This window comes from Eleutherodactylus coqui, chromosome 12 (assembly GCF_035609145.1).
Source record: "Eleutherodactylus coqui strain aEleCoq1 chromosome 12, aEleCoq1.hap1, whole genome shotgun sequence".
NCBI lineage: Eukaryota > Metazoa > Chordata > Amphibia > Anura > Eleutherodactylidae > Eleutherodactylus > Eleutherodactylus coqui.
In genome coordinates this window covers 118,760,085-118,777,683 of record NC_089848.1, presented here as the reverse complement: position 1 = coordinate 118,777,683, position 17,599 = coordinate 118,760,085, and the positions used below count along the sequence as shown (strand labels likewise).

The 17,599-nt window shown below is 46.9% G+C and overlaps 1 protein-coding gene and 1 long non-coding RNA gene across 2 annotated transcripts in view; one reads left to right on the top strand and one right to left on the bottom strand.

Annotated features, from left to right (window-relative positions):
• VILL (villin like) overlaps positions 1 to 11,509 on the top strand; it is a 97,268-nt gene extending 85,759 nt beyond the window's left edge. Inside the window, exons 16-20 of the mRNA XM_066585445.1 lie at positions 1,808 to 1,952; positions 3,581 to 3,769; positions 6,408 to 6,476; positions 7,477 to 7,761; positions 9,856 to 11,509. Of these exons, the coding sequence (XP_066441542.1) occupies positions 1,808 to 1,952; positions 3,581 to 3,769; positions 6,408 to 6,476; positions 7,477 to 7,761; positions 9,856 to 9,969 (802 nt within the window). The 3' untranslated portion in view covers positions 9,970 to 11,509. The remainder of the gene's footprint in view (positions 1 to 1,807; positions 1,953 to 3,580; positions 3,770 to 6,407; positions 6,477 to 7,476; positions 7,762 to 9,855) is intronic.
• A 2,704-nt stretch (positions 11,510 to 14,213) lies between these two features.
• LOC136586447 (uncharacterized) lies at positions 14,214 to 17,489 on the bottom strand. Its single transcript, XR_010787294.1, has 2 exons — positions 17,220 to 17,489; positions 14,214 to 15,539 (listed from the first exon to the last, which is right to left on the bottom strand). It is a non-coding gene; the product is annotated as an uncharacterized lncRNA (long non-coding RNA).
• Between the last annotated feature and the right edge of the window lie 110 nt (positions 17,490 to 17,599).

Below are 17,599 nucleotides of genomic sequence, written 5' to 3'. Positions count from 1 at the left end.
AGCTGTTTTCTGCAGGAAGTAGACAGCTCCGTTCCCACTGCAGTGGCCAAACTTGGTATTACCGGCAAAGGTTCCATTTATTTTAATAGTAACACTGCCTGTAATACCAAGCCCAGCCACTGCAGTGGGAACAGAGCTGTCTGCTTCCTGCAGAAATCAACTGAGTGCACTAGTGCAGTGGCCGAGCAAACAGCTGATTGGTGGAGGTCCTGGGCAGCAGACTCCCACCTATTTACTGCTGCTGCCCTATTCTGTGGATATAGGCCATTAACAGTTTACAACAGAACAACGCTTATGAGAACAAATCCGTTGAAATCAATGGGTTCTATTCTCTGTGTTTAAAGTGTGCAAACACACTCGTGTGAAGAAAACCTTATTTTGTTTTTTTAGGAAGCAAAGTGAACCAAAAAGCACGTCGACTCCTTTGTTTGCTCCTTTTTGTATAGCATTTGCCCTGTGGGATGAAATGTGTGTTCGATGTATTGTATGGTTTGCTACAGATGTGGCGATACCGAACATGTATTTTTTAAATTCTTTTTTTTTTTTTTTAAACAAAAAACCCTTAAAAGAATATGCAGAAAGGGTTTTTAAAAAATATTTTTCTTTCTTGATATTTTTTGGCTATTTTTATTTTTTTTTTCAACCATTTTTATGCCCCTGTAGGGAACCTGCAATCCTATGATCACTCAGATAATACATTGCAGTATTTGTGTACTGCAGTGTATTATTTCTTATCTTTGTCATTACTTGCCATTGCAGACCCAGAGGTCACTGTCAGGCTTCTGGTTGCCATGGCAACCTATTGCCCCTCTGCAATTGGATGGTAGAGGGCCAATTAGGTCACAGACCTCACTCCTTTTGTTAATTGCTAATATACCATGATCAACATTGATCGCAGCATGTAATGGGTTAAAGGGGTAGTCTGGAAGCTTTTCAAGTGATGACCTATCCTCTAGATAAGCCATCAGTAGTTGTTGGATGGGGCCCCCGTCCATCAGCTGATTGTCTGGGCCCCCGTCCAGTACAGTGGGCCAGACGTTGTCATCAGCAGACAGTGGGAGCGCCATGCTGTTATTCCACTTCCTGCCCAGAATGGATATCCGCACAGTGTTTCCATTGATTTCAAGGGGAGTGAAGCCGGCCTTTTCACTTTCTGCCCTGTCTGCTGATAACAACATCTGGCCCACTGGACTGGACCCCAGGCCAAATGATCAGCTGTTGGACAAGGTGTCCCAAACGGTGAAGCCCCAACCATCAACTACTAATGGTCTATCCTGAGGGCAGGTCATTAGTTGACAAGAGCCAAGACTATCCCTTTAAAGGCAGGGATCAGAGTTATCTCCAAGCCCCGCTGTTGCAGTGGCTCCGCTCCATGGCTCAGTTACCGATGGTGGGGGCTCAGCTCCTGTGACCTCGCCATGTACATGCCATATGGGTATGGCATTTTGCGCTAATTTTACCCCTTACCATGAACATCCTGTGTACAACATGGGGCAGGAAGGGGTTAATAAATGAAATTGAGGTCAATGAATAGTAATAAAGATAAGTAATTAATCGGTTACGCTGGGAGTGGACAGTAGATGTTTTTCGCCAGGGAGATACAGCTAATTGCTCGCCTCTCCCCCCCCCCCCCCCCCCCCCTATGTGTCAGTGCGCCCGGCCTCCTGCTATGCTGATCTCAGGTACAACATAGGCGGTTGAACAGAATCTTGTTAAAGAGGGACATTATGGAAGAGCTTTGTTGCCGCTCGCTCTTGTGATTTAGCGCCATGCAGCCATTACTGAGGTACTTTAATGTCTTGTATAGATTCCAGGAGACCGTAGTGAAGTACAAACCGCGGCTCTTTGAGTGCTCCAATCAAACGGGCCGATTCATTATGACAGAAGTGGTGGATTTCACCCAGAGCGATCTTGATGAAGATGATGTTATGTTACTTGATACTTGGGAAGAGGTAAGTTATGTCCGACTGCAGCAAATAATGAAATATTGTATGTGCCGAAACCAGAGATAACTTCTTCTATATAATTATACTAGAGACTGCAAAACTGAGAATGTCGAGGCACAACGGGGCACAACAGGGCACAATGGGGCACAACGGGGCACAATGGGGCACAACGGGACACAACGGCGCACATGCAATAGGGTTTGTACGCCAGTTTTATTGCGTGCAAAAGTCACACTTTGGGTACACGCACCAAATATTCAACTTTTCACGCTTTTAAAGCGGGTCCTAGCAATTTTTTATGTGGGTGGGGCCTATAGCAGGGGCGCGGCCATATGTAGCTACCAACATTTACTGTAATATATGTCAGAAACCGGGGTACAATATAGTAATAATAATAATCACCGATGAACGAACAGTACACGATGGCCGCGCGTTTACACACAACGATAAAAAAACGTCTTTTGAGCGATAATCGTTGTGTGTAAATGGGCCTTTAGTCTGCAGGCCTGCTGTACACAAATACATCAGCAAGGGTGATTACAATTTGTGGACTTGACTATCCGGAAGTGAGATAGTTATAATGACAGGGGTTGAGCCTGCCGTTGGAGGGACTGTAACACGGGGTCATTATGACTTATTGTCTTATGGGGAAGTGAATTGCCAACCTTTTATAGAGACATGCTATATTCTGCTATATTCTGCTGTATTCTGCTGTATTCTGCTATATTCTGCTATATTCTGCTGTATTCTGCTGTATTCTGCTGTATTCTGCTGTATTCTGCTATATTCTGCTATATTCTGCTGTATTCTGCTGTATTCTGCTGTGTGGCTGCTGTTCCCATTCTGCAAGGCTGATTCTCACAAAGTATTGTTCAAAGTTGGCTCTGTCCTGCATTGTGTATAACGTATTAATTCTAGGATCTAGTTAGTTGTAGCTAGCGAAAGGTGAATCTGCGGTGCAGGGTGAACCGACTGCTTGTTATTATAACAGCGTTCACTTTAAATCTTTTGTTCCAAAATAAATATTGTATATTTTTGTAACTCCTTCTGCTGCATCATATCCTGAATCTGTGTCACTATACCACCAACCACGACAGCAGCACACTTGACAACCGCATACATGTTGTGTGGGCAATCTGGTGACATAGGGAACCCCTACTACCTACCCACTTAGATGTCCAGCATGTAAGGAGTCAACAGCTGAGTGAGTTATCTGCAGTCCCAGCTGCTGCAGGTATACAGCCAGCACCCATTGTGTAAGGACTGAACCATATCATTTCTTGTAACTTTTTTTTATCAGGAAAGGGTTAAGATAAGCACAAAAGGAGACAATTATGTTGCTAATCCAGAGATTGGTGTAATTAATGATTACTTATGTGAAAACTGCCTCTCCAACCATTGGGGGGCGCCACTGATTACAAGAAGAACTAGTATTCAGAATACAAATGAGCATACATGTACTAAAAGTGTGACCATATGAGATGAAGGGGATGCTAACGTAATGCCGCGCCACTCATAGCTCCATCATGTCCCCACCATCAGCTCACCGGATGGGGCGTTAGGAAGAGCTTTACCTTCTGAAACATTGTATTTACTGTTAAACCTAAACTCTTTACTCCTCTTGTTCTCCTCAGCTTTTCCTTTGGATTGGCAAGTCAGCAAACGAGTATGAGAAGAAGGAATCCATTAACTCGGCAAAAGAATACCTGAGATCTCATCCAGCCGGCCGCGACCTATCAACGCCATTAGTTACCATAAAACAAGGTCATGAGCCTTCCACCTTTACCGGCTGGTTCAATGCCTGGGACTCTCACAAATGGAGCGTAAGTAGGAGCCTTTCTCTATAGGGATCTATCAAGTATGGAGACTCATCGGTTCTGGTCTATTCATGAGATGCTAAGTGTTATCGCTCTCAGGAAGAGAAACAGGATGACTTTCTAGAAGCGCTGCGGAATATGTCGGCGCTATATAAATATAGATTATTATTGTAGGTATGAGACCTTTTTAGTGGTTAACAGAAAGAGATATTATATAGCAGCCTCCAGATATACATACACTACGCCTCTATAACGGGTTGGTGCACCCTTTTGGGTCATCACGGCTTTTAGACATCGGGGAACAGATTCCACAAGGTGGTGAGCATCCTCCATACTCAAATCGATCCACGTGCCTCCAGAGGCTGCATTGGTGCACATTTTGCGGATACGTGGGAGCAGATCTCACAGCCCTTTCCAGCAGATCCCAAACAAGTGCAATAGGGTTACGGTCTGATGAGTTTGGGGGCCAATGCAGTGTGGAGAATTCATTATCGTGTTCCTCCAACTACTCCGTAATGATCCGAGCTCAATGACACAGAGCGTTGTCCTACTTAAAGGGGTTCTGTCATCAAACCCCCTTTTTTACCTGTGTCCTTCATCCTGCCCTTCATCCTGCCCTTCATCCTGCCCCCTCATCCTGCCCTTCATCCAGTCCTTCATCCAGCACCCTCATCCTGCCCCGCATCCTGCCCTTCATCCTGCCCCCTCATCCTGCCCCGCATCCTGCCCTTCATCCTGCCCCCTCATCCTGCCCCTCATCCTGCCCCTCATCCTGCCCCCTCATCCTGCCCCCTCATCCTGCCCCCTCATCCAGTCCTTCATCCTGCCCTTCATCCTTCCCCCTCATCCAGTCCTTCATCCTGCCCTTCATCCTGCCCCCTTATCCTGCCCCTTCATCCTGCCCCTCATCCTGCCCTTCATCCAGTCCTTCATCCTGCCCTTCATCCTGCCCCCTCATCCTTCCCCCTTATCCTGCCCCCTCATCCTGCCCCGCATCCTGCCCCTCATCCTGCCCCGCATCCTGCCCCTCATCCTGCCCCCTCATCCTGCCCTTCATCCTGCCCCCTCATCCTGCCCCCTCATCCAGTCCTTCATCCTGCCCTTCATCCTTCCCCCTCATCCAGTCCTTCATCCTGCCCCCTTATCCTGCCCCTTCATCCTGCCCCTCATCCTGCCCTTCATCCTGCCCCTCATCCTGCCCTTCATCCCTGTACATTCTAACCTGTGCAGAGAAAACAGTTAAACAAACTAAGTAAACTTGCCTGATCCCGTTGTAGTTGTTCCCTCCCTTGTTTACCTGCCGCGGGAGGGGTCCTGACTCATCGGCTCCTGCATGCTGACACTTCTTTTCTTGTTCCTGCCAGTGGCGGTCTAACAGTGCTGATATACTTCCTGATCTCGCAGTGATGTGAGGAGCGCAATGTAGCCCCGCCCATAGCGCCCGCGCTGGGAAGGGAAGTGCATACGCACTTGCTGTCAACTCTCTGAGGACGTTATAGGTCAGACGCGGCGCGTCACTTGTGACACTTCGCTCTCTGACATGGGCGGCAGTACTTGCTGTCAGGCAGTGGTCAAAGGAGTGGCAGAAGCTGGAACTTTGCCAGCTTCTGCACTGCGATAGAAAGGCTGCCGAGGGACATCAGGAGAGCGGCAGGTTCCTGGTGAACGGCCCGGTAAGGCACATCTCGGGGCACAAGCACATTGGCCTGGTGAACAGCTGATCAGTACGGGCGACAGACTGAAGGATAGCCCATCAACAGTTTACAACTGGACAACCCTTCTAATCTGCTACAAGTTTATGAATTGTTAGGGAACAATGACAAAAGTGCAAATGAGGAGTAAAACCTAGGAGGATTGCCAGTAGATCTCATGATCACCTAGGAGGATTGCCAGTAGATCTCATGATCACCTAGGAGGATGGCCAGTAGATGTCATGATCACCTAGGAGGATGGCCAGTAGATGTCATGATCACCTAGGAGGATGGCCAGTAGATGTCATGATCACCTAGGAGGATGGCCAGTAGATGTCATGATCACCTAGGAGGATTGTCAGCAGATCTCATGATCACCTAGGAGGATTGTCAGTAGTTCTCATGATCACCTAGGAGGATGGCCAGTAGATGCCATGATCACCTAGGATTGCTAGTAGATCTCATGATCACCTAGGAGGATGGCCAGTAGATGTCATGATCACCTAGGAGGATGGCCAGTAGATGTCATGATCACCTAGGAGGATGGCCAGTAAATGTCATGATCACCTAGGAGGATTGCCAGTAGATGTCATGATCACCTAGGAGGATTGCCAGTAGATCTCATGATCACCTAGGAGGATGGCCAGTAGATGCCATGATCACCTAGGAGGATTGCTAGTAGATCTCATGATCACCTAGGAAGATTGCCAGTAGATCTCATGATCACCTAGGAGGATTGCCAGTAGATCTCATGATCACCTAGGAGGATTGCCAGTAGATCTCATGATCACCTAGGAGGATTGCCAGTAGATCTCATGATCACCTAGGAGGATGGCCAGTAGATCTCATGATTACCTAGGAGGATTGCCAGTAGATCTCATGATCACGGGCAGCTGTTTGGGTTGACTCCTTGGCTGCTTTCTTGGTAAAATGGAAATGATCTTTCCCAACAGTCTGACTTATCGTACGAAGACATGAAGAAGAACCTGGGTGACGTCTCTGCCATTTCTCAGATCAGTGTGGTAAGTTTGCTGTCTCACCATAATAGGCGTTCTGCTCACTGAAAGCGTCGTGCGGTTTCGGGACAGCATCCTGTCCCAGGACTAGAGGGGGGTATATCACCTGGTTCTTCTGTGCTGGCCTGTGCCTCTCATAGTTCTGGGTACCATTTTCAATTGTCAAAGATGGCCAATGCAATCTTCAAGCTACCTGATCCCCACAGTGCAATGATGGCGTTAGACCACCGGTTCACTATACTTGCTTTCTGATTGGTCAGGACTATTCACTTGGGGACCCCATTATGGTGCTGGGTTTAATAGCCAGAACAGAACGGCCTGGTGTTTTTCACCCTTCACATTTTTTCCATGACCGTTCAATTTTCTGAACTCTTCCTTGCCAAGAATGCAGTTCCTGCACAGGTTCTATTCACCCAATAGCAAAGGGCATTGGACTGAACCTGAGCCGGACCCCATAGCAGCTCCATAGGCTGTGTGTATGGTATGCATGCCCTTGGTGATGTATAGGAAAATCCAGCCCTGGCCCGTACATGGAATTAGGGTTGTCACCCGGACAGTTACTCGTCATACCAGCTGGTAATTAAGTCCAAAGGCCGGTGCCGGTATTTATTTTCTACTGTCCATATTAATGGCCAATAAAAAATAATTGTCAGCTGAGAGCATCTCCGGCTGGTCGGCAACCCCACAGCATGTGGAGGACACAAAGGGGGTCCTATTACTATTGGGGACACTGCTGGGAAAACTGGGAAAACTATTACTATTAGGACCACTATTGGAGGCAATGTAACTATTGGGGCCACTGAAAGGTGCACTAATACTATTGGGGCTACTACTGGGAACTCTACTACTATTGGGGGCGACTAGAATAATAGAGGTAAAAACAAGCCACGCCTTTAACCACACCCACAAACCACATCCCCTTTTACCTTGGCCGTTATTTCTTTGTGACAAAGGTGGAAACCCTACATGGGATCTGTGTGATATTGACTTAATGTTTCCTTCTTAGGACTTGAAAAACACAAATCTAAACAGCACAAACAAGTTGGGTGTGCCAGCAAAAACCAAGAATGACAACATGGACGTTCCCGTGTATCAGTCACATACCAACGGTGGCCTGCCACAAAGCAACGGTGATCATGCCAGTACCAATGGAAAAGAAGGCCTGAGCCTGAGCCCGCTGCCGGTAGATGTGGTGACACCGAGCAATGGAGGGCTTTTCTTTGATAAGAGTCTGCTACTTGACAAAAATGCAGAAGAGTTACCGGAGGGTGTAGACCCCACCCAAAAAGAGGTGAGCAGAGGCGTCCAGCAGTTGTATTGTCTAATGACTAACAGCGAAAAAGGAATCCGCCGTCTCCCACCCAACACTCCAAGTCGGTATTCATGGTGCCTTCAGACATAATGGGGTATTCTTCTTCCACTGGAAGAATCTGTATCAAAATCAGATTTTGAGACAGATTTGAAGATGTCTTAATTCTGTCAATAAATCCACGCGAACTTCACAGAGACATGACGATTTGGTGCGAATTTTGACTGCAGAGTATTCTGCAGCATCTCGCGAAATATAGTAATGTGTGAAAGCACCCTTTAAGGGAATATATCAGAAATTAGCCTCTTGTATAAGCTAGCTTTTATGTTAAACACACTTTTTTAAGAATCTATATATAGATAACAGGATCCACCATTCACAATAGGTGATGGACACAGCTCACCTCCTCCTCCCACCTGCACAGGACATGCCCACAACACTCTCCCATAGACATCTATTGGTGATAGTCAAAGCTCAACTCTTCCTTTCTACAGGTCACAAAGCCTGCCCACAGCACTCCCATAGAAGTCAATATGTGATGGTCACAGCTCTCCTCCTCCCCCTCCCTGCACAGTGACTTCTACCCAGGTCACGAAGCAGGCCTACAACAGTCTGCCATAGAAGTCAATGGGTTCCTTTCCTTAGTAAACTGAACCTATAGAGCTGTAATACAGCATGCATATAAGGCATATAGGAGGTGACATGGAGCCTCACAGAAGTTTATGAATTCTGAAGGGTTTCTCAGTCCTTGCAGATGATGCTCAGATGGCTGAGGGCCCTTTTACATGTAACGATCTGTAAGGCAACTGTAAGAGAACTTCAAGCACATCTGTTAACCATTTAGATGCCGTTGTTAATAGGATCACAGGTGAGTGTCATTGCAGCTTAGGGATTTGTGAAGGCTGCCATGTATTTCTGCTTATTAAGAAGTGCCTGTGACCCATGGCAGGACCTAATAGAATGCCTGCAGAAATGCAATATACTGCAATACTGAAGTATTGCAATATATTGTATAAGTGATCAAGGGGAAACTAATGAAAAGAGCGACAATAAGTGAAATAAAGATTTTTGAATGATTATAAAAGATAAAATATTAAAAGTTTAAAAGTTTTTGATGAGCGAGCCTACTCGGCCACGCCCCTTTTTTGCCCGAGCACCGTGATTTTCAAGTACTTCCGTACTCGGGCAAAAAGATTCGGGGGGCGCCGTGGGTGAGTGGGGGGTTGCAGCGGGGACTGGGGGGGGGAGAGGGAGAGAGAGAGGGCTCCCCCCTGTTCCCCGCTGCTACCCCCGCGCCGCCACGCCTCCCCCCGCCCCCCGAATCTTTTCACCCGAGTACGGAAGTACTCGAAAATCGCGGCGCTTGATCGAGTAATTACTCGAAACGAGTAGGTTCGCTCATCTCTATTAAAAACCCTTTTCGCATTTAAATATATAAAAACATATTTGGTATTGCAGCATCCATAAAGGTCGGATCTATTAAAAGAACATATTATTCATCCTGTAAATGCCATCAGAAAAAATGTACAATGCCAAAATTGTGCTTTTTGGTTACCCCGCCTCCAAGAAAAAATTTGATAAAAAATAATCAAAAAGTCGTATGTACCCCAAAATGTTACCCATAGAAAGTACAGGTCCTCCTGCAAAAAGCAAGGCCAAAAAACATGGTGCCATCAACAGAAAAATATAAAGGTTATGCCGGCCGGCAGATGGCGACAGAAAGTCATTGATTTAAAGATATTTTAGTTTTTAAAACTTGTACAACAAAAATATACAATCCGGTATCACCGTAATCGTACTGACCGGATACAGTCATCAGGTCATTTATTTTTTCCATTGCAGCCCACTTAGACGTTTTCAAAGGTTTTACATACATTAAATGGTAGCGATGCAAAATACAACTCATCCCTCCCAGACGCTGATGGGAAAACAAAGTAGTTATGATTCGGTGAAGAAAGAACAAAAATGGGGGGGGGGGGGGGGGGGGGAGAAAAATGGCTCGGCAGTGAAGTGGTTAATGTTGTGTCTTACTTCTTTGTGTAAATGAATGATGTTACTATTTTTCGCCTCTTACAGATGTATTTGTCTGATGGCGACTTTGCCAATATTTTTGGGATGCCCAAAGCCCAGTTCTATCAACTGCCCAAATGGAAGCAGCAGAACATCAAGAAGCAGAACGGCCTCTTCTAATACAGAACTGAGACGCTTTACTGTTCCTTAAAAGCCATAAATTCATCATTCCGAGGGAGACGTCACAAGCGGCGGTCATGGTCATCATACGTGACCGGCAGACCCAGCAGCCGGCCGACGCACTCTTCATCCACTCATGGACCATGACGTCTCTGAAGATATCGACCTTCCAGATTTCAGCTCTTATTGCATTGATCATTTGTACTGCACTCCAGTCTCTGCTTCTCCATAGGTGTCCAGAACTGTCCTTACGAGATCTTCTCTAAGATCGGCTGCAGCACCACCGACCGCGTTACATACGGTGTGATCAATCATCGATCGGTGATCACCTCCAACACGGGAGGGAGAACGGACCGAGGCGCAAAATGGCATCACATATCCCAGCCACAACCCCAACTAAGATCCTGCAGCGCCTATTATGGGTGGCTGCGTCCGTAGATAAGCCTACAGTTATGGCTGCAGAGTATTCAGTTCTTTGCTAGGCGCTCTAGCACTAAGGCTCCACCGATCGCCGCAGGTCTCTGTTTACAGGAGCGCAGCAATGACATTTCGGAATTCAGTGGCTGCAGAGGTCAGGCGCCATTCTTCTGGTGTCACGGCCGCCATCGCTGAGCGATGATGGTAATATGTCAAATGGCTACTGTGGCTACTGATTGGCTGCAGGAGGTAGATGTTTGTAAACAAAGACCAGGTGAACCGCCGGAGCTTCAGCGCCGGATCGCCAGGGCAGAGAACAGGCGAGTACTGGCGCTTTTCGCTTTGTCCCATTAGGCGGGGGTTGGGTTGGGGGGTGTAGAGTATTTTTTTGATAACCCCTTAAACATTTTAATTGCCATGATAAAGCCGATAAATAGTGCTGCTTATTGTATGTACGTAGGACTACGTCATATCATGCACCGGGGATCAGTTCCTCCTACTCCACAAACCTGAATGATGTGCCATTGTCAAGTCTTAAAGGGAACCTGTCGGCACCTTTGGGGCCGCTGAACCAGCAGCATGTCATTAGGCGACTGACTCAGCTTTCTAAGGCCAGATTCACGAGCGCTGCATATTTGCAGTATGAACGATGCTTTTTTGCGCATGCATCAGCGGGTTTTACAGAACCTGGCATGTGCATTTGTGCGCATCGAAAAATGTGCACCGACTGAAATAGCTAATTAGTCTAATGAGTTCAAGATGTGTTTTTTTACTCTGCAATTATGCACTGTTTTTCGCATCTCCTAGCATATTGCGCACGCATTTACGCATCCACATTGACTTCTATGGGGACTTTTGGTGCGGAAATATTTTTTGCATTGCACAAATGAATATGCCCGTGTGAATGCGGCCTAAGGACGAGGGGACATCTAGAAAAGGGGTTATAATTAATAGCAGGTCATTCAGGGACGAGTCTCAGCAGCATCGGCTGTATATGAAGCCGTGGACAGCCCACCTCGCCGCCCTGCTGCATGCTGATAGGTTCCCTTTAAGTGACTTTTATACTTTCCTTCAATTTTGCGTAATCCTAATGTGTGATCCAATAAACTCCGTATATTCACTACATTGGTGTTCTTATTTGGCCGGAAGAGAAAAGGATAAAGTCTGGGGACTGAATTACGGGATTATTGTGGCCATGAGTCCTATCAAGGCAGTGATCTGACAACCGAAAGGAATGGAGTGAAGATGGAGTGGAGCAACATGCCAAAATTGTGGCATTCTGATAGTTTATGCTAGGCCCCTCCATACACTATCAAAAGTGGGAGGAGCCTAACGTTAAGGAACTGGCCATGTATGGCCCATCAGATTTACTACCAGGCGCTGGCGTCAATTATAGCCCTTAACTGGCATAGGTTCCTATCTGGTGCACAGAGATGCCGTCAAATGCGAGACATATGTCAAGAGGCTTGTCTCCTTTAATACAATCGTTGCACTTTCACCGACGTATACTTAAGACTGTCTATATAAATATGCCCTTAAATATATACACACACTGGGGCATGTATATAGTACGAACCCTGGGGCACCAGAATTCTGGTATAATAAAGTCGCAATTTTGGTGGATGTGACAAAATTGCAACTTTTTGGTTATTTGCTGCACTTTCTTTAAAAGTGGGTGGAGCCTAGCATTAACCCTTTCCAATCCACTGTCTGACCTCTAATGACATTATGATTTAAGGCTGTACAGCTCTGATGTTGGAAGACGTCCGTCGGGGTTCTCTTACTGTATATTGCCAGCCTCTCTGCTGTCGGAGCCTATCCAACGTGTCACCTCATGCAGTACTGGCTTTAGCCAGCAGATAGCGCCATTTTATAACGGCAGAAAAGAGTAAGCCCCCTAGGAAAACCAGGATTGGAAAGGGTTAAGGGGCAGGACCACACATAGCCCAGCAGATTAACAATAATTTATGCAGAAGCGCTCGTAAATTATAGCAGAAACCTCCGCAAGATGCACCTCTTAATATAATTGTATCACGCCGTGGTAAGGGCCAGTGCTGTCGCACTTCCCCTAATTGTAGAGAGGCTCGCTAAGCCCCGCCCCCTCCCATTCCGAGATGCAGGCAGGGAGAGGACCCAACACATAGAGGCACCTTCTTCATAGCCGCATGCAGCGCCCCGAAGTAAGCCCATTAGTAGGGCTGAAGTGAGAGGGAGGTTCCACTTCTCGGCACCCCAGCGGTGGAATGATCCAGAAAGCTCTAGAAAGTGCTGGTCCTGGAAGTGGAGACTAGGTCCCATCCCTGTGTGATGTCACAGCAGCCATCTTGGCCTCGATGTGTAATGGCCAGAGAGATCACCGGGGCAAAGAACCCGATAGTGTTTGGGAGGAGAGGAAGTCTCCTTCCCTACACGGAACCCTGGGATAGAGAGGCAGCTGCCAGATATATGAGCGCGCACTCAACGGCCAATGACCGCCCCATAAGGGACTGTGTTATACAGGGATGGGGACGTCCGCTTATAGTAGCAGGATCGGTAAATAATGGCAGTAAGCTGGTTAACGGAGTTCATAAGTGAAATGATGTTATGTGTAACATGTATGTAACATGTATGTGCCAGGGTGGCAAGGCGCTGCATGGAGGCACTGCGTGTGAAGGAGAAGATGCGGCGGACCAGACTGATGTACCGCAATCAGTGCAGCTGACTTGGCCCTGACGGTACACGGAGGCTGCGATGGTAGTGTGCGCCGCGGATGTACGGAAATAAAGTATGCAGTACTACGGATGAAGATGGGCAGTTATGAGAGAGCGCAGGGTGCCTTGCCAGTCCGAGATCGGGGAACGGATGTGATGTGAAATCCTGCTTGAATTTTCGGAACACTTAAGTAAGTCGCTCCCTCCTCTGAGTGTAACCAGCAAGTCTTCCAGTTCACCAAGTAAAGTTATTTCCATCTACCAGCTGCTGTGCCATCCTGAACCTGCGTGGCACCACCACACGAAAAACTGGCGCATAATGTACTTAGACCGGTGTATGAAACACTAGTCTAAATGTGCCCCCCTGTCCGCAGGAGTCAGCCGTAAGAAAAGCGTCATCCACGGCGGTTTTCTATCCAACTAAAAAGACTGACATGAAGACCAAAGTTATCGCCACGTTACACATTACACCCTCTGGGTCTGTCCAGGGTTCCATCTCAGTGCCGCTTTCAGCATGTAAGACAGAGGAACCCTGCAACGGAGAGCGGGGACGGAGGGGGAACTGTAGTGTGAGAAGAGCCGAAAGTATCAGAACCAACCATAGAGGGGCATAGAGATGACTCTGGCCACTGGATCACCGGCAGCCATCATGCTTTCCTCCAAGAGGATGTGCGCCAGGCGGTTCCTGGAAATCCTGGCTTGTACGCGGCCGGAGGAGCAGGAACGTTGGCTACGCTCCAGTGCAATGTCTGAACAGACAGCTGTGCCCTCGCCGTACAGGGTGGATGCAATGTGGATTTTCCTGGCAGAGAATGCACAGCGGGAAGGTGGATGAGATGTTACTTCGCACTGCAAAACAAATCTGCATGAAATCCACATAGAAATTGATCCCCGGTGCAGATCAAAAACTGGAAGCGGGTCAATTCATGCTGTGGACTTTCACTGCAAATTCATCCTGTTTAATAAGCGGGTGAAATCCGTGACGAGCCCACCGCAAAATGGGTTGTCATAACAAATGTCGTGGATTTGGCCAGAAAATGGCAGCAAAATCCATTGTGGCAGAGAATCCACCCCATGTGGCCCTGCCCCAGCATGATGAAAGAGTAGCAGATGCTACAAACGTTGGTCCGGAACGTCTCCTTGGAATCGTTATTTTATTGTATTAGAACTATTTGCACTTAAAGAATACAAAACAAAACTTTTTTTCAATTAGTTTCCATTAAAACTTTTGAAACCTTTGTCTTCAGCAGCCTCCGGTATTCTCATACGCTGCTGGCTACAAAGTCCTGTTTAGTGTGAGGTCCATCAGTGGATCTCCCGGCACCTCGGCTCCAGTTCCTGCCGGCTTCTCCTAAATAATCATCTATGTGATTTTCCAAGCAAATCAAAGTTGATCACTTTTAATTTGGAAAACTTGGCCGTACCAGAACTTTCTTTTTGTAGCTAATGCTGGAAGTAACTGATGCCATCAAGGTGATAACGACTGATGACGTTGCAATTGGCAGCAGCCACCGCTTATCCAAAGGTAATGAGGGTGCATGGCCTCAAAGGAATACGGGTGGTGAGTTTGAATGACTCCATGGGGTTCCTTTGATGGTCACCGTTCTGCTGAGCTTCGGCAATGTCTTCCATACAGTCCGTGGAGATTTAGTTTCATCCGAAATAGAAAAATTGAAGCTTTTTATGTTCTTCAGAAAGCTAGAACTACATAGAGGTGAGAAGTCAGCTGCTGCAGGAGAAATAACCTTCACATCAAGGTCATGAGATCCTGCAGACAGCGATATTGATGTCTTGTATTGTCCCTGGAATACAAGAATCTACTGTAGTATCAGTGGATTGGCACAGCGGCTCGCCCCGATCTGGTAGACATTGGGGGCTTGCGAGTCATTCTGGCACTTCACGTCCAAGTTCAGAAACAGTCATGTCTGTAGGGGGTCTTGGGGTAGACGTAAGGATGATTATCCTCAAGGATTGGCTTGTACCAAATGTCCATTTATCGACAGCATCATTGTTTTCACCCAGATGAGCGGTATCATTAGGCATAACCTGGGGATGAATGTTGTTGAGGATGCAGTCTCCTGTTCTTCGCTGGACATTTCATGGTCTGGCCATGACGGTCGAGGGACAGTTTCTTCATTTGCTACATGACTGGAGATAGACGTTTGATAACGCTCCTTGGGATTTTGAGTGTTCTGCATCTGCCAGTTCTTTTTATTGGAGACAGTGTTGTGGTTGTTCTGAAGGTTAGAATGGTTCCCCTTGCTGGCTTTAAGAACTTGCCTGATGACTGCCGAGGTGTGGGTGGTCTTACGGAAGCCGTTTACTGTCTCTTCTCCCTCCTTCTGTAAGGATGGGCCTCCACCAGCAGTCTCAGCCTTCGGAAAAACATTTTCCTTCGCTGGCTGGTCATGCGTGGTCTCACGGTTCTCACAACGGCCTTTGGTCCTTGTGGGATGACAATGCCTGTAGGAAAGAAATGTTAAAATTATGACCTGTAGAGGAACATACACAGAGGGTATGGAGTATCACTCTTCATTCTGCAGCAGGAATACCTGGTGTTTGTTGGATACATCCCATGTGGATAGTTGGGGGACTACAGAATGACCCTTGCGCCATTTCCAACATCTTTCTATTAGTATGGTGCCTATGGGAAGGGGCAGTCCATAGCGAAGAACGATTGCGCCATCCTGAGCTGAGGTCTGTTCTTTTCACCAGTGCTAGAACAGTATTCTGTACTCCATCCTGTGACTTCAGTAGGTTTATTAAAAATACAATGTTTTTACTGGAAGGGTTAACGGTCTTGGATTTTTAAAAACATTTTAGATATTCTGGGATAAACTTCTTATTTTAGGTAACAGCTGTCAAACCATGGGCGTAAGTGAAAGCTGATGGGCCCCAACACAAGCTCTGCACCAGGGCCCCACCTATAACACTACATTTATAGTACTGGTCTCCTCATATGGAGAAGAGAAGCCTTATGGGCCTCTTAGGCTCCAGGACTCTGGTGCGGCGCCACCCTCTGCACCACCATAGCTATGCCCGGTCTGTAAATGATTGTATAAAATGCCAGCCTGCTGCAACTAAAGCTGCAGGGTTATTGTCTTTTATCAGGTCTGTTCCCATGCACACATTATTCTTGTGTTCACGCATCGCTGATCTGCTGCAGATTTCACCCCTTCAATTTAAATTCAATTGAAAGGGTGAAATCTGCTGCAGATCAGCTCCCTGTGAACGCACCCTTAGGCCATGTTCACAAGGGCAGATTTAGTCCTGCCAATGGGCAAACTCTGCATGCAGAATTCCCAGGCGTTCCCTCTGTAGGGTCAAATCCTCGCCTGTTGGGTTGACTGGAGATACAAGGGTCTTTATTCCCACCCAGAACATCAGGTAAGTACATGCGGTCTAACGGGGTCTATGGGATTAGAGAAAAGGGGTTGATTTTTGCAGAAACAGGTGGAATGAGGCTCAACTGCAATGCAGCCCATCAATAACAAAGGCAGTTTGGGGGAAAATGCTCATTTATACCAACACAAGATGATCCCTTTAAAGAAAGCGAAATGTTATTTACCATAAATATTAATTTACCATAAAAATGACAGTTAGGATTTTTTCTGCCTTCTGCGATTCCTACCATAAAAATTATCATGTAATGTAAAGGGTCACTACGGTGAAAACACATTTTTCCATCCCCGCCCCCTCTCTGATTGCCCATCACACTCTGGAGGTCTCCTCTGTGTATTGCGGTCACTTCCATGCAGTGCGGCCCTCTGTCTGATGCTTATCAGTGGGGGCTTTCACATCAATCCCATGAAGTAACAGCTTTCTGTGCTGCTGGAGGGGCAGTTTAATATCATCGCCTTCTATCTTCACCTAAAATAAGCTGTAGCCCATCAGTATACAGCCAACGACTGAGGAAACCAGAGGCTGGAACAGACAGAAGTAACGAACCAAGGTAATACTAGCCGCCATATATATATACATATATATACACTGGGGAATAGCTACATAATGGATGAATAGATGTCACCGGAGCGGCCCTTTAATGTAACCAGTGAGGAGGACTACTTTAGCCATAAAGCCTATAATGTCCGGTCCGGGCCCTATGTAACCCGCATTAAGTGACCCTGTGTCATGTGATGGTACCTTCTTTCATCTTGATTGCTGTATATTGAATATGTCGGACGGCTGCTGGAGGTTTACAGCAGAGATTAGATACCGTCTACGTAGATGAGCCTTCAGGCGACCAACTGAAGACTTGTGACAGTTAGAGGCAGTTTGAGACGGACCCAAGCAGGAGGGAGGCTCTTCTATTATAGGGAGGTTGACCTTATCTGCACTGCGGCTCTTTACTTGCTGCCGGTCACCTCCAGATTCCACTTTTATTACATTTTTCAGTCTACGAATGATAATAAATTGAATTAATGAGAAGTCGCCATCATGGCTTAATCAAGAATAGGAAAACTAGAACAGTTCTTTTCCTCGCCTCCCAAAATACCAGGAAGCTAGCTAATTCTGTCAGTGGG